Genomic DNA, 25,883 nt, shown 5'->3' on the forward strand with positions numbered 1-25,883 from the left:
CTTTCATATTCAGATTTATGCGATTAGACCACAGATGGCCATCCATCACTCACCAAGCCACACACACACACACACACACAAAACTGGCCTCTTTCCAATAATCAATCTAAATCAGGAGTTTCAATATTCCCCTCAGATCTCATTCTATATTTAAGGCACAAGACTCTTTTCCCTCTCTCCTATCTCTCTTTCTTTCTAATTACCAGTCCACATTCCTCTCTTTTCAGTCCTTTCGCTAATACCCTTTCCTTTCCTTATACCTCCTTCTATCAGGCCCTCTAATTCTCTTAACACTCCCCCCCCCCCTTCTCTCTCTCTTTGATCCCTCAAAGCAAAAACCAGTCATGTCACTCGTTTTTCGAACTTGACAACCTCAAGTTGTCCACCATCTCTTATTCACCTACTTTGTTCACATGCATTTGGACAGGCTCCCCCTCCCCTCCAATACCTATCACTCATCCCTCCATTCACAAGCATATTGTGTTTCCGCTCTGAATGTGCTACGGCGACATCTCCTTTTCCCATAATACTCTCTGATCTTACCGCTACCTGGTCAATTATTCCTTTACTGGGGTGAAGGAGGATCTCTGGGGTGGGATACTTAGTGAACAGGAGAGCACCAATAGAGAGAGGTTGGAAAGTAGGTGAAAAAAGGAGGCATAGAAAGAAGACGTTGAAAGGAGAAGAGTAAAAGTGAGTAGAAAACTTTCACAGAAGGAGAGGGGGGTAGGATGTTTTCATCCTATATTTCCTGAGGGTCTGTACTGCAGGTGTACCACAAGGATCAGTTGTCAGCAGGGTTCGAGTTATAAGCTGAACTCTGTGGGGGTCTCCAAAATAACAGTGCGAAATGTTCTCATGCACGCGCGAATCATGCCCACACAGCGATGGGACTTACAAGTTTTAATTAGCTATAGGCAGTAGCGGATTAAGGTGGTCAGTGGCCCTAGGCTACTCCTTTGTGTGAGGACCCCCCTGCCCCCATACACAAGCCTCCCCCCTCCCCAAAATATACAACTCACGAGCACCCTGCACACACACACCACTCATAATGCTTTACCATAAAACACTTAAACACTTTAATAACACAATAACACAACAGTGTTAATAATGCAAAGAATAAAAAAAAAGTTCAGTGCATTCAGTTCTGTCTCTATTGCTCTCCTCTCCCGTTGTCTCTCTGTTACTGTCCTGTTGTCTGTCTCTCTGTTGCTGTCCTGTTGTCCGTCTCTCTGTTGCTCCCCTCAGCTCTAAATGACAGAAATGAATTAGCTAATTAGTTGGCATGTAAACATATAGTTAGGGTTGGGTACAGTTTGGGTTTTATTCGATACCGGTGACAAATCGATACTTTAAAAACGGTACCGGTACCGAAACATCATCCTCATCCTCAAATCCCAACATATCCTGACAGCTGCAGGCTACTCATTTCACCACATCAACAGCCCCACATGAAACAACAGCTATAAAAGCGATAGTCACATATGTATCTCGGCCAGTAATTGTGTTATTTTTGCTATACAGAAGGAGCGAAAAATACATTAGGTTAGTACACTAGGTTAGTAAAAAGTAAAAGCCACCTTACCTTTACGGAGACAGGATAGACCAAAGTGGTCTGTTTTCAGTAGGCTGCAGTCGCGGTCCTGGAACCCATGATGCTGACGTCCGATGTCCTTTCTTTATCCAAGATTGGATGAACGGGAGAGGGTCAAATTTGTCTTTGATAAAAACCCGAAATTGTCTAGGCTTGATGACCCGGTCGGCAGCAGTGGCCTTTTTTTGGGCGGCATGGTAGCTACTACTGTATGTATATACTCCTGTATAGCTAATGAATGAATGTTTGCTTCTCAATAATAGGCTAGGACGATCTCACTACTTCCTGAAAGGCAACTGGTGTCTCACTCTATTGGTTTAATTGATTAATCAGCTGTGCACTGTGTGTTCCAACGGTTTACCGCACAGCTGATTAATCAACCTTTTGCTGTTGCACAATATTCTACTGCGCCCCATGGTGTCTTGGTGGTGAAGTGCAGGCAGTCAAAGGCATACTCTGTCATTCACAGGAGATTAATGCTGCGCGTAGTTCTTTTGGAAAACGTGTTTATTTTACAATATTTATAATATAAATTAAATAATATTCATTACATTGACATTTTGATCAAATAATAGTTGTGGTAATGTATTATTAGCGACCCCCACAGATTTTTGATTTTACTGCCTTCATGGGAGCTCAGAGAGCCTCAGACCATCTCTATGGGAGCTCAGCTCCCATTGGCTCCCACATAACTCGAACCCTGGTTGTCAGCCCTCCCTACTTCACTCACCCTCCTGTGTTTTGGGTCTATTTATCATTAGAGCTCATTCAGATTTTAAGATATTCATGTTCTGTTCCCAATCTTTCCACTCTCCTGTCTCCAGATTTCCTTCTCAAATGTAATTTCCCATGTCACTCATTGGAGAGGCCAACTTAGGTTACTTAAGGATGGTAATGAGGCTGCTAATGACTTCTTGACTTCGACTTCTTCTAATCATGGTGAACAAAGAGCTGCTCTTGAAATTCAAATTAATTTAAACTGCTGAGAGCAGAGAGCAAAGAGAATCTGGGAAAGGGAGAAAGAGTGGGAGGAAGGGCAGGAGTATACAGCACCTCTCTTAAGTAGCAGGAGATTCCTCTGAGGGCTGCACCCATGGCGGTTGGAGAGGGGAGCTGGGATGGAGGAAGACAGAGAATGGAAGTGAGCATCGCTTTTCTGAATGTTCATCATCCCTGTTCAAAGCACTTCGAAGACTCAAAGGGATGCAGTAGTTCAGAACAAACAGTGTGTGTATGTGTGTGTTATATTTTGGGTTCTATTCGTGTGTGTGTGTTATATTTTGGGTTCTATTCGTGTGTGTGTGTGTGTGCGTACGTGCGTGCGTGCATGTGTGCGTGTGTGCGTGTGTGTGTGTGTATGCGTGTGTGTGTGTGTGTATGTGTGTGTGTGTGTGTGTGTGTGTGTGTGTGTGTGTGTGTGTGTGTGTGCATGCGTGTGTGTGTGTGTGTGTGTGTGTCTTACTGGGGGTGGATGCTCCAGGCAGGTGTGAAAGTGTTTGGTCTGGTCCGGCTTCACTCGCTTCAGTGGCACCCGGGACTCCCCGATGAACTCATTATGAGTCAACTTGTCTTCATCACACACCGACAACCTGCCAGAAGCATGGGAGGGATAATATATAGAAAGAGGGGAGAGGGGAGAGGAGGGAATGGAGTGAGAGAGAAAGAGTAAGGAGAGAGGGAGAGAGAGAGAGAGAAAGAGCAATAAGGGACAATCCCAGAAGGATGGGATGGAGAATATATAGGGAGAGGTGAGAGGAGGGAATGGAGTGAGAGAGTAGAGTAAGGACAGAGAGAGAGAGAGAGAGAGAGAGAGCAATAAGGGACAATCCCTTGGAGACAAGGGAGGGGAGGGGGAGGAGGAATCCACGGATGAAGGGAAACAGACCAAAAAGAGAGAGAGAGACAGAAGAGAAAGTAGAGGAAGAAGAGCAGAGATAAAGTTGGAAATGGTAAAACAGGTAGAACACGGGAAGGACGTCACTGGAGCCATTGAATAGGGGTGGGTGAGAGGGAGGGAGGGGGGAGAGGGAGGGAGAGATGCTGTGGCAGGGAGTGACAGTACGAATCCACCCAGACTCAGGTGCATATTTATTATTGATGAATGGAATGAGGATGAAACTGGCATCCGTCTGTGGTGGGCCTGTTCAAAGGCTGCTACTGCGAGATAAACAAACACACACACACACACACACACACACAGTCACAGGCCCCCCCAGGAGATGAACTTTCTCACTTTCTAAATGACTTTCACTAAATGACTTTCTCACTTTCTCTTTCAAGCTAAAGAGAGGGGGAAAAAAGCCCAACCCAAAAGTTTTCAAAAACACAGTCGGCACCACATCTCGGCTGTTGCCCAGGGGAATGGTATCATTTGTGGCGTGGCCCACACAGGTAATTTACCCTGGATAGTCACAGGATGAACCAGAGAACTCCGCTGTGTTCTGCTCCTTCTGAGTCTCAGAGTGGTTCTGAGGATATTAAGAGGATATTACAGCTGAATATATTAAATATAAACAACAGTATCCCCATGGTTGCTGAGAAGAGAAGGCATTTCCAGAGAAACAATGTCTCACAGATAGGTTTCCCTCAAAGTGCACACACACACGCAGTGCACACACACATACACAGTGTACACACACACACACACACACACACACACACAGAGTGCACACACCCAGTGCACACTCCCACACAGTGCCTTTGATGTGCAGAGAGATACTCTAAATAAGTTAATTTCAATAGTCACAGGACTTAATGTAATGTTTTTGTATAATATTTTGACATTTTGGATAATATTTGTATTTAATTAGTTGGGGAGTCAGGGAATGGAGTCAGGGAGGTCAGGGAATGGTAACAGACCATTTTGTTCAGTGTCTATTTGTATATTTGTATGATCTCACTTGTGGGGTGGCTGGGGCTCAGCCGGTAGAGCCGGCGTTTAATGATCGCAAGTTGGCAGCTCACAGTGCTTCGAATCCCGGGGGGCCGTGTGACAAGGACGTGCCGTCCATATAAGCAGAGTAAGCAGTGCTTACCCAACGAAAAAATAAAAAAGGACCGTGAAAATATTAAAATAAAAGTGCATGTAACCGTTTGTTTGTTTTCATTAAAAGAGTCGTATTTTAGGTCCCAGGGCAGCAGGAGTCATTCATTTTGACGTTGCATTTTTAGCGCCACCTGCAGGAGTAAGCACTTCCTACTCTGCATTGCGTTGCAAGCACTTCTCTCTCTGCTTTCCCTCGCGTACATTCGAATGCGTGAAAATGTCTTTTGAATTTTTTTCCGATGCCTCAGCCCGCTGTTTAACGTGGCCAGGGTAAGCATGCTTACAGCCAATCAGTAGTTCTTTCATTCCGATAAGAGCTACTGATTGGCTCTTATCACTTTCAAGTTCACTTAACATTTCACCTCTCGCCCGGCAGAATAGCTTATGCCAGCTAGCTCAAACGATCTAAATAATAATAATCAATAAGGATAACTTGCTTGATTTTGTGAATATGGACATTACTGTCAGCGACCTAAAGGGATTTCGTAGACTGGACTGGACTGGAAAAACACAACTACTGGCTAAATTCCGCCCGAAGCCACCGCTCACCGATCTTCACACCCAGAAAGGGAGAGTCGCTAGGGGCTACAGCAAGCCTGGTATGAGCGGTTTATATGATGTATATGATTCGCGAGGCTGGTGATGTGTGATGTCAAGTAGGGGTAGTGGTGGTCTAGTGGATAGTGAGTTGGACTTGTGATCGGAAGGTTGTGAGTTCAAATCCCGCCTGAAACCACACCACTACTAGTGTGCCCTTGAGTAAGGCACTTAGCCCTCAGTTACTCCAGGGGGAATGTCCCTGTAATTCGTAATTGTAAGTCGCTTTGGATAAAGGCGTCTGCTAAATGGCAAAATTATTTAAAATTAAGTGCCTGTGTGACAAAGTGTGAAAAGAAAGTGTGTTGTGAGTTTACTATGGAGGATGGAAACGGTGTGTGTCTGTGTTGTGCGTGTGTGCGTTTGCGATGTTGAAACTGGACTTGTAGATTTCAGCAGGCTGGCTACTTGAAAAGATCTTGGTTCAAAAAAGATTGAACAATGAGCACCCCTGATATAGTCGAAACTGGCAACTGTTTTTTTTGTTTTTGGTAATCTGATCACAAAGTGACACTACAGTTTATTAGCGGGTTCTAGGGCATCAAAATTGCATTTCCTTGAAACTGCGTTCACTGATAGCGTGTATGTGTAATTATGTGTATTTCTATATCTTATGCTTACCCAATCTAAAAGCTTACGGCACGTGCCTGCGGAAGTGTCCTTGAGTGAGGCACTGAACCCCCAATTGCTCCAGGGTTGCCTTCAATGGCTGTGACCCCTGACCCCTTGCCTAGAGCCAAAAGACATTTCGTTGTACTCTGTGTAATGACAGACCTTTCCCCTTGTGAAATTGAATGATCACACGGCTGTGGCACAGGAGGTAGAGCCGGCGTCTAATGATCGCAAGGTCAGCAGATCGGTGGTTCGAACACCGGCTGGCCACATGTCGAGGTGTCCTTGGGCAAGACACTGAATCCCAAATTGTTCCCAATGAGTGGGCCAGCGCATTGTATGGTAGCTTGCTACCATTTGTGTGTGAATGAATGGGTGAATGAGAAGCCATTGTAAAGTGCTTTGGAATAAGGTGCTATAAGTCAGTCTATATAAGTCATCTATATACAGGGCTGGACTTAGGGGGGTGGGGGCCCCTGGGCTTGAGTCATTGTTCGGGCCCCTACCTACACTAAAAATGATAAGCTACAACTACACCAACCAGAACCTATGACCAGAAACACACGTATCCCAATGGAGTATGTTATTGGCATAAAGCACATGAAGAAAAAGCAAGTGTTAGGCCTGAACCAAGCGGTCAAATGTGGCAGAACCCCAGAACAGACGGACACAGAGACAAGGGTGACAATAATAACATTTTTATTTAATAAAGACAGACAAAATAACAAACCTACACTAACAGGGCCTACGTGGGGGGAGTGTGTGGGTGCCTGAGACGAAATGTAAGTGAGGTGTGTATTGGACAGCTACAGTATGTGTCTGGGCGCGAGTGTCTGAACTCATGAAGCATCTACGACTGGTTTGAAAAACCCAGTAAGTTTTGGAGTTTTTCTCAGTGTCTCCCTTTCGCGTTCCACTTTTTAATTTTTCATTTTTCTTTTTTGCGCTCCACTCTCGTAATTCCTCCTGTCCGCCATGATCATGACATTGACAATCGCTCCACCAAAGATGATGCCCCTGCCCTGCGCGTGACGCGTCGATGTAAACCTCTCCATTGGCCTAAATATACAGTATAATTAAACAAATTAAAACACGTCATTCATCAGAGCGTCCAGTAGGAATAGTGATAGGGGCTGTATTTCCATGCCCGCGGGGGAGGGGGGGGGGCTGTATTTCCGTGCCCTGCGCTGCGACAAAACACTTTTTTCCAATTTGAACGTAATTTATGAATTCAAAATCAAAGAGCAAATATTTATTCATACATTTGGATTTATTTTGGGGCCCCTTGTAGCCCGGGGCCCCTGGGCTCAAGCCCAGGGTAGCCCATGCATAAGTCCGGCCCTGTCTATATAAGTCAGTCTATATCAGCGGTTCCCAACCTATGGGCCGCGGCCCACTGGTGGTCCGCGAGAGTACTGCAAGTGGGCCGCCAAATCATGGGCAAATTTATTTATTTTTGTTACAAAAACGTTTTAATTTTAAAAAGATAAAAAATCTTGGATTGAACAGCCTTGGTCGTATTGTGTGTGGTGTGTGCCGATATTTCCATCCGAAAAGAAGAAGTCAGCTCGCTTCTTGATTGGCTACATTCCATCCCGGACTCGCGAACAGGGTTGCCAGATGGGATTGACACTTTCCACCCTAACCACAGTCTAAAACCGCTAATTCCACCAAAAAACCCGAGCCCATCTGGCAACCCTAGTCGGGAGTTGCCCACACACATAAGGATGTTTGGTCGCGCTGCTGAGTGGGCCGCGAATACTGGACATATCTGTTAAGTGGTCCGTGAGTCCTAAAAGGTTGGGAACCGCTGGTCTATATATAAGTCAGTCTATATATAAGTCAGTGTATATAAGTCAGTGTATATAAGTATTCTTACGCAAGAAGCTAACAGCTCGTGTGGCGTTGATGAGGCGACTGGTTGGCTCGGGCTGGGGCGCCGGCGCAAGGACCTTGCGCACGGCAGCCCTAGCCCTCGTTTATTCAACCAGTGAATCCTGCGCCCCAGTATGGTGTCGCAGTGCCCACACCCGCCTCATCGACTCGCCTATAAACGAAGCCTTGCGCATTGTGACAGGATCTCAGGCAGCAATGCAGAGATCTTAACATCAGTGCGGCAGGATGGGCGGATTATATGTGGCGCACGGAGTAGGAGGCAAACACCTCCAAACTCCGTGACCACATCCCAGTTACCGGCCCTGAGCCCCTCGGGATGGACTTGCCAAGGCTATCCTGGGTGAGGCTCAATCGTCTCCGGACCGGCGTCGGGCGTTTCTGCTCATCAATGCACAGATGGGGCTTGGCCCCAAATGCGTCGTGCGAGTTATCCTGGATTGCCCGTTGTACCACCCACCCAACGGGATGCATGGTCTGTCGGTATTAGATGATGAGACGATGACGTGGCTTCTGGAGGGGTGTCCAGAAATATAGCCCGGGTGAGCCCCTCAACCAGGTCTCGGGGTGGTAAAAGGGTAGCCCCTCGGCCCCGAGTCTGGTGGAGTGGAGAGGAAACAACAACCCATACGCCGAAGTGTATATAGGTCAGTCTATATAAGTCAGTCTATATGAGTCAGTCTATATAAGTCAGTCTATATAAGTCTGTCTATATAGGTCTGTCTATATAAGTCAGTCTATATAAGTAATCTATGTAAGTCAGTCTATATAAGTCAGTATATATAAGTCAGTCTATATAAGTCTGTCTATATAAGTCAGTCCCATATAAGTCATCTATGTAAGTCAGTCTATATAAGTCAGTCTATATGAGTCAGTCTTTATAAGTCAGTATATATAAGTCAGTCTATATAAGTCAGTCTATATAAGTCAGTCTTTATAAGTCAGTCTATATAAGTCAGTATATAAGTCAGTATATATAAGTCTTCGGCATACTTATTATTATTATTATTATTATTATTATTCCACCTGCTACTCCTCCTACAACAGCTATTCACGCCAATTTTAAAACGTGCAGAGAGGTCTAACTTGAGTTACTTGCATTTATGGAGAAGGTGTTAAAGTGGTGAGGGGATGGTAGTCCTAGCCCTGTTGAGGTAACCCCAATCCATTTCCCCCATTCTCTGACAAAAAAGCAAATAGCAAATTGCCCTACGCCTTAGGGGAATTACCCACCCTAGTTAAACAGGGTGGATAAAACACCAGATGATTAGTTAAACACCAGATGATTTTAAAATGACAAATGAGCTTGGAATACAACATTTAAATGCCAGAGCCTAATAAATCAAATGGACTTCATTAGCACACTTCATTATAGTTCCATTCAGGAAAAGCACCTTCAGTAAGCAATCCTTCTCAGTGATAGCAATAGAAAACTGGAACTCACTACCCAACCAACTCAAAGACATACATACTTACTCCACCTTCACAACTAGGGGTGGGACGATTAGAAAATGTCATGTCACGATTATCGTGGGCAAAATAATCGCGATCCACGATATTATCGCGAGAATAAATAAAAAAAAAAACTTTTTTTTAGAATGCCAATAAAACACACTGTAATCACTTTAACTTAGATTTTGTTGTATTTTCATTGAATCATGTTAATAACATTAACATCATTTTATAAACATCTTGACAAAAATAAAAATCTTTAATAAAATCTTAAATAAGGTAATGATAAATTATAAGGTATCACTGCATAAATAAAGGAAAAAAATACTGTCAAACAAAACTTGAACACTGACACTTTTCTGTCATCAAACTGAGTGCTAGTCGTGTGGCTTAGAGACTTGAAAGCTTCAAGATAGGTTAAAGTGCAAAAATGTCAACATGTTCACTTTTTCTGCCTTTAGCTGTGCTCGGAGAGGTGTGAGTATGTGCCCACTGACTGGCACTAAACACTCTCTCTGAAGGAACACTAGTTGCAGGTATGCATAGAAGCCTGCATGCAACCCTGGAAAGGTGAGGCAATGGACACGGGGCCGATGCAGCCATGGTGAGAAGGCTAGCATACGTTAGTGACTGACTGACAAGGCTGACTTGACAGTCACGTTACCCATGCAGGCTGAACAATCGCTCGAGACAAATTTCTGTGAGGATATTCGCGCGCGGCTCATGTGAGAAATCTCAATTATATTACTATTTATTTATAACATACGATTATTACATCCTCCCTCTCGCCAGTTTGGGGCAACATAGACTTCTCCCCTGGTGCCACGGATAGGGGTTTCAAGCGGTGGGACAGCAAAGGGATGGTTACTATCGGACATTTATATGATACGGAAATACTACTTTCATTTGACCAATTATGTAAGAAATATGACCTACCACGAAATGAGTTTTTCAGATACCTTCAGATACGAAGTTTTTTAAATAGCCAAAAAGACACTGGCCTCTGTCACCAACCCTCTCCGCTGGAGGAGATAGTCTATGCTGGAAAGACGAGAGGCATTCTGGGGCTTGGGTATAGAGCACTTTCGAAATATGATAAAGGCAAACCTGCATTTACGCCCAAAGACTGGAATAATGACCTGAACATTAATACTGATGCAGCAACTTGGTCACTAATATGGCAATCGGCAAACGACATCTCAGTCTGTAATAGGACGAAGGAAACGCAATTTAGACTACTACAACGTTTGCAGATTACTCCCCAACTTAGACATAAAATGGATCATAACAAATCGGAAATGTGTACAAAGTGTATTACCGAGGTTGGGAGCTTTGTTCATTGTGTTTGGACTTGTAGATATATAGATGATTACTGGAAAGGCATAGTGGATAAAATTCATCTAATTCTAGATGTTACATTGGATAAGGACCCCATGTGTCTATTGTTTGGGTTGCCAGACAAACAACTTAAAAGTATGCATTCCAAAAGACTTCTGTGTATCCTCACTTTTTGTGCAAGGAAAAATATATTGCTGAAATGGATAGACTGCAAACCGCCTACAATAGCTGGATGGCACAAGGTAATTTTTGATATGATTCCTATGGAATATCTGACATATAGGTCTAAGTGTAAAATAAAGACATTCTATAAGATTTGGTCTCCGTTCTTAGATTATATTGGTACCAGACTGGCTGCCATTGTAATGAAAGGTTTGGTGGATTACACTCAAGAAAGTACACAAGACTAATGTGTAACAGATCTACAATGTATGGGTCACAATAATATTTACTGTGCTGGTGTTGTGCTGCCGCTGTGTTTAGGACTGTAAGACATGGATGCTGTCTCCGATGGGGGTGATCCCCCCATATATTATGGCATTTGTTGTCATTTTCTTTTCTGTTTATTTCTGATACGTGACATGGCCTCCTCCCCTCCTGTTTTTTTGTTTTTGTTTTGTTTTGTTTGTCTTTGTTTTTTGTTTGTTAGTTTGTTTAAATAAATAAAAAAGAGAAAGAACATTTTCTGTTATTGTTTATGGACAATGTACTGCATAACAAAGTGCAAAACTAGTTTTCTACTATTAATGGGACAATAACCTCCCCCACGGATACTAGTTGTTGTTGTTATGTCCTGTTGTGTACATGTCTCTGTGAAACTCAATAATAATAAAAAACACACATAGGTCACATACATTAATACATACAATAAAAACAGACAGATCAAATCATGATACAGGTGATGGTACTCCTGCTGGGCATTGCTGCCTGACGCACCTCCAACAGTGCCTTTAGAACAGGTGTGCTGTGACACCTCACTGAACACCTATGTGGGCCTAACTGGGTCATCAGCTGGGGACCACCAGTCAGACAAAGCAGTGTTTATAAAATGTAGTGCCTATTTAAAAAGTCCAGTCATTTAAAAATAATAATAATAAAAAAAATAAAAAAAAAACGATTATGACGATTATTCAACTAATTAAAATTCTCCACGATAAAGTTATCGCGGGTGTTTTTATCGCGATTAACGATAAACACGATAATCGTCCCATCCCTATTCACAACACACATGAAAGCCTGGCTGACACAGAACTATACTTGTCCTCATTAATCCCTCTCTGTGCTGCCTCTCCATAATGCCTTTTTTTGTATGTTTTGTTTTGTTTAATGTATTGCTGTTTGTAAGTGCTTAATGTTGTGTGGCCTGTAATTGTCCTGTGGCTTCTATGTGCTTGAAATGTCGCTGCCCCTTCAATCACCTCAGCTTGCTTACGTGTGTTTTTTGTCAAGTGTGATGTTGGGGTACCTTGTCTCAGCCACGTGTTCTTAGAATATTTACATGTTTTATTTTAACTAATGACGTTACTTTTCAGGATGCCATGTTGCAACTGGCCGGGGACTTCAGCTGAAAATTAGCCGACTAGGCTAACGCTGCCTTTTTACTGTATTTTATATGGTTCATGTATTTGGATTGTCCTCGATATAATAAACTAATAAACTAAACTAAACTAAACTAAACATGGGATCAACCGGGCAAACCCAGACATTTTTGTGATCTCTGAAACATGGATACATTTCTCAGTGCCTGACAATGATGTGTCCTTAAACAGCTATACCATTTAGGTCAGACAGAAGGGAGAGGTGGAGGGGTGGAGGGGTGGCTATTTTTGAGAAAAAAAACAGTTTTACTGCATCTGTTCTGCCGTCCTCCACTGCACCAAATCAATATGAATGTTTAGTCCTAAGAGTGTGTTCTGGAAATAACTGGAATAATAAGCTGTCTGATAGGAGTGGATCGCCCACCATCTGCTCATCATAGTACAGTACCCTTGCTTAGCTGCACTTCTATCCTTCTATGTACACTCAGAAGTAGTAATAATAGGTGATTTTAATCTAGACTGGTTGTCTCCAACCTCGGATAAAATCAAACACCTGTGCGAAAAACCAGCACAGCTTAGCCTGCCAGATAAATCCAACCTGCTAGACCTCATTCTAACAATTAGGCCTTATATACATCCAGTGGTGGTTTTTCAGATGACAACAGCAATCACTGTCCGATAGCCTGTATTAGAGATGAAAGGATAAAAAGATCTGCTCCGTGCTTAATTCCAAAAAACATTTTAGTGAAAAAGTTTTTTTACATGATCTTCATTTGTCAAATCTTTCCCTTATCAGATGCATATACCCCCGATTTGACTCTAGAACATTCCTCATCTATATTTCTATCTCTGGCAGGCCAACATGCCCATTTAAACATCTTAACATTAAGAATACATCTAATCCTTGGTATTCCACAGAACTCTCAGATCTCCTTTTGTTGAGAATGCCGGCCTGGGCCAAAACTACAAAAACAGACTCTGATTTGCAATATTTCTTTGAATATTGTGATTTTGTATGATGTATTGATATCTGTATTGAACTGTATTTTTGTATGTGTTCTTTTGTTATTGTGTAAATATTGTGGACAGGGTGCACCTGCAAAAGAGGCCTTGGTCTCGGTGTGTTCCCCTTTAAGGTTAAATAAAGTTATAATAATAATTATAATAATATTTTTCACTAATATACTGTATATATATATAACTCATTATACTTTTTACACTATTCAGCTTTTTGTAACTCATATCTTTCTATAGATTTAGACCAACATCCTGAGAGCTTACTATCTATCTATCATTTATCAATTCATCCATCCATCCAACCAACCAATAAATCAACCAACCATTCATCCATCCAGTCCACCAACCAAACCATTTCTAATTGTATCGGCTAGAAAAAAGTTTTAAAATGTTTTGGACGATAGACATTTGCTGGGTAGTTGAAAGTAAGTGACATTACATTTAGTAATAAGACTATGTCACTATGTGTGCGGCCGTACCACCTTGTCAAGCCTGATCTCGTCAGAGCTAAGCAGGGCTGGGCCTGGTTAGTAACCTGGATGGGAGTCCAAAAAGGGTGAAAGCCTGGTTGCCGTGGCACATATATGTGGCTTGGGGTTGGCATGTTCCCCCCATGTCCACTAGGGGTTTCCTTCACCCCACATGGAAAGACATGCCAAAGTGAACACCCATCCCTGACCACGACGGTGAAGAACGCTACTTGGGGCGCCGGGCGTCGGTTCAAGCCGCGCCAAAAGGGCGACCGCTGCCCCTGGCTGCCAGTGGAGGAATGGCAGCCCGGATCGGTTACAAAGGCAGAGGACAATTTCCACCTGGCGACCCGCCGAAGATAGTGCATGTGCTTGTGTTTGTGTGTGTGTTCACCTAAAAACTTGCATGTGTGTGATCAGAGTGTAAAACCGCCGTGTGTGGCCATTAAAAGACCATCAAGGTCCGATTTCTTTCTTTCACTTACTTTCAACTACCCAGCAAATGTCTATCGTCCAAAACATTTTAAAACTTTTTTCTTCTACCAAAATAAGACTATAAGAGAAAATAAGAGAAGTAGAACCAGTGGGACCAACCCCAGGCTAATGTCATTGATACTGTACCACCGCGTCACAGCTGCATATAACATTTCAGTTTTCATAGTTCAGTCAACTATTGGGGTACACTGACTCTCAGGCCCAATCCCGATTCACCACTCTGGCTCCGTTTTCAACCCTAATCTCCCTTTTGCGCGTTCACGTGTAGCCGTAGTGGCGTCCCAATTCATTACTCATTTAGGGTTAGGGATAGGGTTAGGGTTTTCCATGGCTCCAAACGGAGAAAATCTTGACCCTCGTTCGATTCGGAGCCATGAGACTCCCTTCCGGCATGCATTGCGAAACATCTACAGAAATGTTCTTTTCGCTCTCGTAATACGGAAGCGAGCCTGAAATGTCATTTACCTTTTCTGGAATTACTTGTAATTAAAGACTTGAAAAAATATGATAACCATCGTATTATCTTAGTTTAATGTCATTTCAATGCATCATAGACCTTTTATTTACAACAAGCATAACACAAAAAGATCGCTATTATGCCGCTATTGTGCCTATGCAAGGAGCGCCCCATTGAAGCGTCAAGAACAGCCATCCCATAATATAATATATTATATAATAATATAAGGAGCGCGATTCACATCGAGATGTGCATTCCTGTTTAGAAATAAAAGATTACCTTTGGCGTTTGACAGCGGATGATGATAGACATATTTAATGTGAAGTTATCCATCTAACGTTAGGCTGATGTGTGCATGATAGACGCGCATGACATGTTTTATTTACAGCTATGGCACGTATTAAACCAAAACAACCCGCAATCCTATCCGAGCAGTTGTTATTATGTAATATTGTTGATGGGTTATATAATGTTATGTTATTTCAATGCATTATAGACCTTTTCTTTACAACAAGCATAACAACAAAATCGCTGTTATGCCGAGGTGCGTAACATAGAAAGTTCCACAGTCCAGCGCGCTTGGGACAGCGCGTTTGTCACAGGCTGCCCCGGCGTCAGCCTTCCCAATAGAAATAAATCGGTGCGCGATTCACATTTCAGAGATGTACAATCATGTTTATTTAGAAATAAATTATTACCTGTGGTGTTTGACAGCATGATAGGCGTTCCTGTCACATCGGATTTCGTAACGTCATCAAATTAAATCTGTAAGTCATGCATTTTTCCATGTTTCCCTTTGATGGCATATGACGCCGTAAATGTAACTAAAGTTCAGCCTCGAAGTTGTTGCACTGTTGTCCTAAATCAAGCAGGGTTGGGCCGTGTTAGTACCTGGATGGGAGACCGCCTGGGAATACACGGTGCTGTAAGCTTTTCGTTCCTCCACGTTACCGAGGAGAGGCGCGTGCCGCGGACGAGGAGAGTGTACTCTTTCCGGATAGACATTTATGCATGCTCTCGGGGTTCGAAACATAACTTCCCGGGGTGCCAGCGGGGTGGTTGATGGCTCAAAATGACCGTATACCGATGGTGAAGTTAGCAAAGCAGTATTGTGTTTGTACCACCTTCCTAGCTGGTGTTATTCACGGACAAACACGGTGCCCGGAGGCACCCTTTGCGGGTTAATATCTGTGATTTACCGTGGGTTAGGAGAACAATTCAAATGTGTCCGGATAGGGGAGAGGACAGGGAATCTGAAACCATTTGAATGGTGTTGATACGACACAAATCCCAGGTAGAACTTCTCTCCCCCATGATAATGAAGCATTATTCTTTTTTATTTGATGACTTGTTTGATCGATTGATAGCGTTCAAGTTCATTCAAGTTGTGAATGAATCGCGAGCGTCAATGCTGTTCTACGATACTACGTGTAATGTCACTTGGACATAGAATAATAAGACACTTGAGTCTGGGTTCAACAAAGGTATAACAACTATAACTTCGGTTCTGTCAGTCACCTGGTGGTATCATGAACTCTCTCTAAGGCGCATGCGCTGTCCTGACTATGAATTAACCCATTCATTACACTACGGATGACGTATTAGGGTTGTCCCATGAAGGGTTGTCCCATTTCCCCCGGGGAACCACTACGGCTCTGGCTCCAAAACGAGTGACTCCAAAACGAGTGACTCCAAAACTAGCCGAAGTGGTAAAAAAGAGAATCGGGATTGGGCCTCAGTATCCCCCCCCCCCGGTCACTGTGGATAACCAATTTAGTCTTAGCACTTGTTTGCACACACCCCATGTCAATGTGAACACTCAATTACCCTTTGAACTACTGCTGTTTACATATACTACTGTAGTGGAAAATGTCTAATTCTAAGAAACGGATTTCTCTGGAATTATATAATTGTTGAGCAATGTTCTCAGCGCATCCTGTTGTTGTCAGTCCTTGGAAAGCCAAGGTTATGAGGGGGGAGGGGGGCTGAAAAGTTGTGTCTATAAAGGAGGACTGGGCCAGAGTGAAAGGAGGGCTTCTCATTCTCTACTTTCCCTTGTTGTATTATAATAAAGGGCATTGTTATTGCATGTTTAAGCTGTTTGACTCGAGTTCCTGTGCTCATTCTAATTACATATCTACATGACAAACAATTAATCAACAACATATTATTGCACATTTGTACATACCTCTTTTTGATATAGCCTCTATTTCTACATCTGTATACACCATACTGTACATAGCTACCGTAACTGTACATAGCTTACTGCTATCCTCTCCTGTATACCTCTTAACTATCGTATTTGCCATACTGTACCTATCACTTATCACTATCATGTTTTATATCATGTGTTATCACTATTTGCACTTCTGGTTACATGCTAAGCTGCATTTCGTTGTCTGGTACTTGTAGCTCATTACTCTGTAATGACAATAAAGTTTAATCTTATCTAATCTAATCTACCCCTCCCACTACTTTCTGGTTACGTTAGCTGGTAGTGGTATGTTTGATTGCTCATAGTTTCAAGGTAAGCCTACAGTGAGGTGCAAAAATGTGGGCACCCCTAGTCAAAATGCCTTTTACAATTAATATCTAAGTGAAAAGAAGCAAACCTAACCTCTAAATGGTACAAAGTTAAACATGACACATTTCATCACATTTTAATAGATGAATAAGATTAATTTTTATTTGTAATTTTTATTTAAACTTTTTACAGTTTCAAAATAATAAAACAAGGAAAAAGGCCTTGTGCAAAAGTTTGGGAACCCTGTCAGATAGTACTTAACAACTATAACAGCTTGCAAACGCTTCCTGTAGCCAGCTAAGAGTCTTTCAATTCTTGTTTGGGGAATTGTTCCCCATTCTTCATGGCAGAACACCTCTAGCTCAGAAATATGATTTGGCCCTCTTGCATGCACGGCATGTTTGAGATCTCTCCACAGATTTTCAGAATATTCATGTCTGGGGACTGTGATGGCCATTCCAAAACCTTAATCCGTCTTTCCTGGTGGTACTTTAAAAGTCTTTATGGTTGATTTTGAGGTATGCTTCGGATCATTGTCTTGCTGGAATACCCAACCTCTCTTCAACTTCAATTTCTGGACTGACCTGAACATTAGCCTCAAGAATGTTTTGATATTTAGTGGAATCCATTCTTCCTTTCACCCGCACAATATTGGCTGTGCCACCAGCTGCTACACAACCCCAAAGCATAATGGATCCACCTCCATGCTTAACAGTTGGCAAGGTATTCTTCTCTACAAATGCATCACCCTTTTTTCTCCAAACATACCTTCTTTGGTTGTGGCCAAAAAGTTACATTTTGGTTTCGTCAGTCCAAAGCACATTGTTCCAATAGGCTTCAGGTTTCTCAAGGTTTTCTTTTGCATACTTCAGACGCTTAATTTTGTGTTGAGGTCGTAGGAAAGGCTTCTTTCTGGCAACTCTGCCATGTAGGTCAAGGTACGCTGTATTGTTGTCCTGTGAACAACTAGACCGGTGTCTGCAGCTCTTTTGCAGTGATGTGTGGGTTCTTCTGAGCATTTATCACCAGATCTCGGGCCATTCTATCTGAAATTTCCAGAGTTTCCCAAGTTTCTTGGTCTTCCAGATTGTTATTTCTATGATGTTACTTGTTGTTATTTCTATGATGCTACATGTTATTTCTATGATGCTACTTGTTATTTCTATGATGCTACTTGTTATTATTTCTATGATGCTACTTGTTATTTCTATGATGCTACTTGTTATTATTTCTATGATGCTACTTGTTATTTATTTCTATGATGCTACTTGTTATTGTTTCTATGATGCTATTTGTTGTTATTTCTATGATGCTACTTGTTATTGTTTCTATGATGCTATTTGTTGTTATTTCTATGATGCTACTTGTTATTTCTATGATGCTACTTGTTGTTTATTTCTATGATGCTATTTGTTTTGAAGTATATTTTGTACAAAGCCATTCCATAATTGGCATGTAACCAGGCCTATTGACTAGGGCAGTAATTATGCTGGAACTCGAGATTTGCACTTTTTTTTTTTTTTTTTTTATACTTTATTGCAGGACTTTACATTACATTTCACAAGTTCATTTCACACACTTTACAAGTTTTCTTCACTTGTTTAAGTTCATCCTGCATCATTTTTGTTTGTTTTTTTATTTTTTATAAAGAGAACAAGAAATAAAGAAAATAAAGAATAGAGACTAGAGAGAAAATATAGAAAAAGAAGAGAGAAATTATAGGGATAGAAATAGAAAAGTAAGAGACAAAGGGAGGGGGGTGGGAGGGGTGGGATCGGGGAGGGGGGGGGGGGGGGGGCTTCCTTCCTACTCATTCATTCGGTCCATTTACTCCAGTTCATAGTGAATTGCTCTTCACGGCCTCCCACTTTGCAAGTAATTCTTTCCATTTCTTTTATCTCTTCAACAGTTTTTTTCCAATTATTAACGGATGGTGGGTTTAAGTCCAACCATTTACGTGTGATTTGCTTTAAAGCCGCGATACGTAGTATGGTGTACAAATATTTATCTCCCTCTCTGTATATATCTAATGGAATAAGACCAAGTATAATATTGACTGGATGTATAGGATTTTGTAAGGTAAATGTATTTTTTATTTTTACTTGAACTGCCTCCCAAAACCTTTTCAATTTAGGGCATGTATAGAAAATGTGTGTGTGATTGGCTTCTCGTTCCGTACATTTCCTCCAGCATTCTGCATTCCCTGTTGGCCTATATTTTGACAACATTTTCGGTGTTAGGAAGATCTTCATATTTATTTTCCAAGCAAATTCTTTCCAGAATTTTGATTGTGTTGTCTTAAATATTCTTTTGCATGCTTCTTTCCAATCGTCATCCGTAATTGTTATTGCTAATTCGTTTTCCCATTTTTCTTTAGTGTTATCTTCTTGTATCTTGATTTCTTGCATGATTTTGTAAATTTTTGCGATTTTTGTCTTTTCACTGTTTCTATTTTTGATCAGATATTCCATTAGTATATGTGATCTTTGTTCCTGTCTCCTCTGCTGTGTTATAAGGTAGCTTCTAATTTGTAAGTACTTAAAAAATGGCTATTACTTATATTAAATTGATTAACTAAGGTTTCAAATGAGTCTATCATGTCATTTGTAACCATCTGTGAGTACACCTGTAGTCCCTTCCTAGCCCATTCTTCTAATATTTTGTCTGTTTTATTAGGTAAAAAGTCTGGGTCACTGGCTATCTCTCTCAAATAAATACATTTGTCATCACATTTATACATTTTACGAATAGTTTTCCAATTTTTGAGGGTATTTTCTATGCATCTGTTATTTCCACTATATTTTTGAATATCCTTTAGACTCAGAAAAGGTAGTGTTCCTATTGATATTGATATTGCTTGTTTTTCTATGTCTTTCCATTTGGTTTGAACCGAGTTATTCATCCATTTCATTATTGTATCTATTTGAGTTGCATGGAAATAGGACTTTAGATCAGGGAAATTAAACCCTCCTTTTTCTCTGGTTTGAGTTAGTATACTAAGTTTTTTCCGTTTACTTTTGTAGTTCCAAATGAAATTTGAGAGCATTGTATTCCATTTTTTGAAGCTACGCTGTGGAATGGGAACTGGTAATGTTTGAAATAAAAACAGAAACTGTGGGAGGATCATCATTTTGACGCTTTCTACTCTACTCATTAAGGATTCAGATGTTATCTTCCATCTATTAAGATCTTCTCGTATTTTATTTTCAAGGGCTTGATAATTGTCGGTGTATAATGTTGTTATATCTCCAGTGAGGTAGATTCCTAAATATTTGATTTTCTTTGCATCCCATTTCAACTTGTATTTTTCCTTAATTTCCGAATCTATCTGTTCTCCAATTGTTAATACTTCACACTTACTTTCATTTAGTTTATAACCAGAGTGTTTACTATATTCTGTAATTGCTTCCATTAGGCTTGGTAAGGATTGGGCTGGTGATGTTAAATAAACAACCACGTCATCTGCATATAATGCCAGTTTGTGCTGTTCCTCTTTTATCGTTATGCCTTTGATGGTATTATTTTTCCTTATACTTTCTGCTAGTCCTTCCATGCATATAGCAAATATAACTGCTGATAGTGGGTCTCCTTGTCTTGTACCTTTATAGATTGGAAATCTTCTGGATATTGTGCCATTTACTTTTACTCTTGACACTGGATTTTTATACATTCCTTGAAGCCATTTATTAAAATTCTCATGAAATCCAAAGCTTCTTACAATTTCAAACATGAATGGCCATAGCACTCTGTCAAATGCTTTTTCTGCATCCAGTGTTAAGAGTAGAAGGTTTGCACCATTGTTTTGTGCGTAGTCCATTATATTTAACGTCCTCCTTATATTATCTGACAACAGCCTACCTGGTATAAAACCACATTGGTCGCTGTCTATTATATCTGGCACGATGTCCTTTAACCTATTGGCAATAATGGCTGTTACTATTTTATGGTCCGTATTCAGTAGTGATATTGGCCTGTAAGACGAACATTCAGTAGCGTCCTTACCTTCTTTATGTATAACCGTTATTATAGATGAGTTCCAAGTAGTTGCCCAATTTCCCGTTTGTAATACAAACTTATATGCTTGTAAAAGTAGTGGTATCAATTGTTTTTGAAAAGTTTTATAAAATTCATTAGTATATCCATCATCACCTGGTGTTTCCCCCATTTTAAGATTATTTATTTGATGTTGTATTTCATTTACTGTGATGTCCTTAATGAGCTGTTCATTTTTTGATCTTGTTACTTGCTTTAAGTTTAACTTATGTAAGAAATCTTTCATTAGTCCCAGGTCAATGTTTCCTGTGTTTTTATAAAGGTTCTCATAATATTTAACGAATTCTTCAGCTATTTTATCCTTTTCCGTTATTGTTCCAGAGCCTTCTACAGTCTTCAATTTCGAAATGTGTGCTTTTTTAGTCTGTGTCTTAAGTCGATATGCTAGGAGTTTTAAAGACTTAGGTCCTCCATCGTAATATTTCTGTTTGGTGTATGTCATTAATTTCTCCAGTTCCTCTGTACGAATTTTATCCAACTCCTTATACTTCTTTTTTAATTCATTTTTTACTATTATTTCATTTGTATTTTTTAATTTGTCTTCCAAGTGTTGTATTTGTTGTTCAAGTATTTTCTGTTTTTGTTGTGTTTGTCTTTTCTTCCATGCGCAATATGATATTATCTGTCCTCGTAGTACCGCTTTAAGGCCCTCCCATATAATAGTTGGATTAGTATCTCCATTGTCATTTATCTCTACGTATTCTTTTATGGCTTTATTGATTTTTTCAACAAAGATCTTATCTTGGAGAAGTGAGTTGTTTAATCTCCATATTTTTTCTCCTTGCTTTATATCCAAATGTATAGTTATAGATAGCATAGCATGATCTGATAAATCCCTTGTGCCTATTGTGCATGTTTCCATCCTCTCTACGTCTTTTTTAAACATGAAGAAATAATCCAGTCTATTGGAAGTTGGAAATCGTCCAGAATAATATGTATATGTTTTTTTAGTTGGATTTAGCATCCTCCATATGTCTACTAATCCAAATTCTGACATTGCACTTCTTAAAATTGATGATGTTTTATCAGCTCTGTGTGGTTTATTATTTGAGGAATCTAGCCTAGAATTTATTGTAAGATTCATATCTCCTCCCATTAGGGTGATTCCTTTACATTTTGTCATTAACATTTCGATTATTTCTGACATGAATTCTGGGCCTAATTCCGGTGGATAGTATACATTTAAAAATGAGACAGTAATTGACTCTATTTTACCAATTACTAAAACAAACCTGCCCTCTTTATCGTATATATGTTGTTCTTCTATAAATGGTATGTGTGGTTGTATAATTATAGCAACACCCCTCTTCTGTGTTCCATATGAACTGGAGTAAATTTGTCCCCTACTCAATTTGTCATGTTCTTTTTTTTTAAATGGGTTTCTTGTAAAAAGAGGACATCTCCTCCAGCTCTCCTCAGCTGGAGGATAATCTTTTTCCTCTTAATTATGTTATTCAAGCCATTAACATTTAATGATATTATTTTCAACTTTTTCATATCTCCGTTTAAGGGCTTCATTTTAAATTAACATTGCGAGTATTTCATAAAGTAAGCATATTATCGGGACTAGGAAAACAGTAGGAGGGGGAAGGACAGTAATGAAAGGAGAAAGAGGGAAAGAGGAAGAGGAATAGAAACGAGAAGAAAAGAAAAGTAAAAAGAAGAAAAAGAAGAGCAAAAGACAAAAGAAAGAGAACATAAAACATTTAATACAAAAAACACATTCAGGGTAGTGAAAAAAACCATACAGGACAAACACAAAAAAGCAACATGTACAACACAAACACACAGACACACAGTATATTATGGTGTCAAGTAAGCACACCATATAAACACAAATTACTCTGAGAGGCTAATCCTCAGCACTCGGGGGAAACCTGGTTTTACATTAATTCGTATAACAGCTACAAAGGCTCAGATATGCCTACGTAGCGTTCCATCCTATCGGTGAACAAAGTAGTAGGCTGATAGTTCAGACACGTGTTATAGCTACACAAGTGAACCATAACAGAAAGAAACATAAACAGCAGGGCAACAGAGTCTCAGATAGCCTATGCTTCAAAGTCAATCAGACAAAGTCCCCGCAGCAGTAGGCTAATAAATCAGTCTCAAAAGGTGGTCACACCGGCAGTCAGTAAACATCCACAAAAAACATCGCTACAGGTGGCCACACCGGCAGTCAGTAAACATCCAAAAAGAAAACATCGCTACAGGTGGCCACATCGGCAGTCAGTAAACATCCAAAAAGAAAACATCGCTACAGGTGACCACACCGGCAGTCAGTAAACATCCAAAAAGAAAACATCGCTACAGGTGGCCACACCGGCAGTCAGTAAACATCCAAAAAGAACATCGCTACCGGTGATCCATAACCAGAAAATCATAAGAAGCAGGGCAACAGAGTCTCAGATAGGCTTCTCGTTCCATCCTGCCGATAAACAAAATCCACGCCACAATGGGCTAATAATTCAGTCTCAAATTTGAGCACACAGGCAGACAATAAGCATCCAAAAAAAAATAAATCGCCAGACTCCAAGCCTACTTCATTCTGCCACGTTAGACAGGTTGTATACAACTGGAGCCCCACTGAGCATATCCCAACGTCAGTGATTAATGTGCGGCTTATTAAAAAGTTGTAGGATAATAGGAGGAAAAAAAAAAGTGTCAATGAAAGTGCTCCTTTGGAGCAGGGCTTACCCAGATACACGTAGTCCTACTCATGTGAACTCCATGTCCGGGAATTCTTTCCCCATTGCCTCCTTGGCGGCTTGTGGATCTTTGAAGGTGAACCATTCCGAGTTGATCCGCACCTGTAACACTGCTGGGTGGCGAATTCGGGTCTGGACCTCCTTTTCATGGAGTTTTTGTCTTAATGGCCAGTAATCCTGCTTGCGTTTTCTCAGCCTTGCTGACTTGTCCGGAAATAATTTGAGCGATTGTCCTCCAGTGTTGATATCCACTGACTTGGCAGCCTTTAGAATGTCCATTTTCTTTTGGAAGTGATGCATTTTAAAGATCACCCTCCGTGGCTTCCCTGTTGGTCTCGCTATGCCGACCCGGTGCGCTCTTTCAAAATCGCTCTCCTGGACTGGAATTTGGAGCTTGTCGGAGAGGAGACGCGCCAGGTATCCAATCATATTGCTGTTCTCGTTTTTCTCAGGTAGATTAATCAGTATCACATTATTGCGCCTCGAATGGTTTTCTAATATATCAATTTCATTCAGTGCATTTTGAAGTTTAATTTCCATAACCTTCATTGCTGTGTCCTGGTTCTTTACTTGAATGCCCTGTTCATGCAGGTCTGCACCGACCTTTTCCAGCTTGTTGTCCAAGGATTCAATTGATTTTCCCATTGATTCAATTTTGCTTATGATGTGATCTATTTTATCCACTTTGGATGTTAACAGAGTAACCTGTTTAGTAAGCTGTTTGTTGGATTGCAGCACTTCTTCCATCAGTTCTTGAAGTTTTTCCATGTCTTTAGCAGTTTTGTTGCGCGTCATTTAGAAATGTTTGGTCTCGTCGTGTTCAAATGAGAATAAACTCAAAACTTGCGCTAAACATTGCTGCCTAACATTGCTGTAACCAGAAAACTTAGATATAGCTCATTCTAATAGTACATATATGGGTAGCCAATTGTTTAAAGGAGAAAAACCAGAGTTTCTTTTCCCGAGTCAGAGCCTCTCTCGTGCCTACCCACTCCTGAAGAAGACTCCTCAATGTCGGTTTATAATATTTATTCAGACAAAGATGTCAACACCCTGTGGGTGGGAATACAGCGTATGAGTAAATACAATTACCAAAACAAGACATACATAACAAGATATAAACAAACATGAACGATTACTGTTAACCACAATCTGATAATAAGATACAAATAACTAATAACAGACTTACGTATAACAGGCAAACACGTCCTAAAGAGAGAGGAGAAACAGCGTGTATCCTCGGACCACCTGGCATCCACAATGGCCGCCACAACTTCTCCTAACTCTAACCTCTTAACAGAGAGTACTAAACACATAAACCAATACTATCGCCCCCTAGCGGTCGGGAGTACACTCCACCCTGCAACTCCCTTCGGCCATCTTGCTCCTCGAGATTTGCACTTATTTAATTGCATTGCTCCCTTGTGTATGCGTGTGAATACAGATTGTAGCCCTGGAGTTGTCTTATTTGCAGTGATCTTGTTTTATCCAAAAATGTTATGTTTGTTACCTTAACTAAAGGCTGTTTTTAAATGCTCTCAATGCTCCATACTATTCTCCAAACCAAGTCTGCGAATAAATGTTTTTGAAACCTCTGTTTGTTCTGTTAAACTAAGTGGAAACAAATTGCAATGTTTATGTAAACACACTTGAATCGGTAGAGCAAATTTTCACAAGAAGCCAATTGTTCTTTAAAACCTCATAGGAGCCAACGGACCCCCATGTGGATCCGAAGTGATATAAAGAGTTTACCTCGATCAATTCTCTTCATCGATATCAAAAAAAATTCACAACTTTGCATGCTATACGATGCCACCATTTTTTTCCCGAGACGGTAAACACGGCCTAAGTCACATCCAGTTTTCTCCAACTGGAGAATGTGTCATGTCCGGTTTCAACGCCGAATTTCCATACCATTGGTCGGCCAACCCCAAAAAATCCCCCCCCCAAAAAATAAAAATAAAATAAAAAAATCTGATACATGAGAAAGGTCAAAGGTCAAAGATGGTGCCAAAATATCTCCAAATGGCCTAAACATATAGGTGTCCGCCTAAACATACCTGTACTAAAACAGGTACAAAGTTGCATT

General features: G+C 40.8%; 1 protein-coding gene across 1 annotated transcript in view; it reads right to left on the reverse strand.

Moving 5' to 3' along the window:
- The window catches only part of doc2a (double C2-like domains, alpha), a gene marked incomplete at both ends in the record, with an annotated part of 125,533 nt that overhangs the window by 89,403 nt on the left and 10,247 nt on the right, over nucleotides 1–25,883 (reverse strand). The window contains 2 exons of the mRNA XM_080522543.1: nucleotides 2,648–2,707; nucleotides 3,057–3,183. Coding sequence (XP_080378669.1) covers nucleotides 2,648–2,707; nucleotides 3,057–3,183 — 187 coding nt within the window. The remainder of the gene's footprint in view (nucleotides 1–2,647; nucleotides 2,708–3,056; nucleotides 3,184–25,883) is intronic.

This window comes from Nansenia antarctica (genome assembly GCF_963989245.1).
Source record: "Nansenia antarctica genome assembly, chromosome: 2".
Lineage (NCBI taxonomy): Eukaryota > Metazoa > Chordata > Actinopteri > Argentiniformes > Microstomatidae > Nansenia > Nansenia antarctica.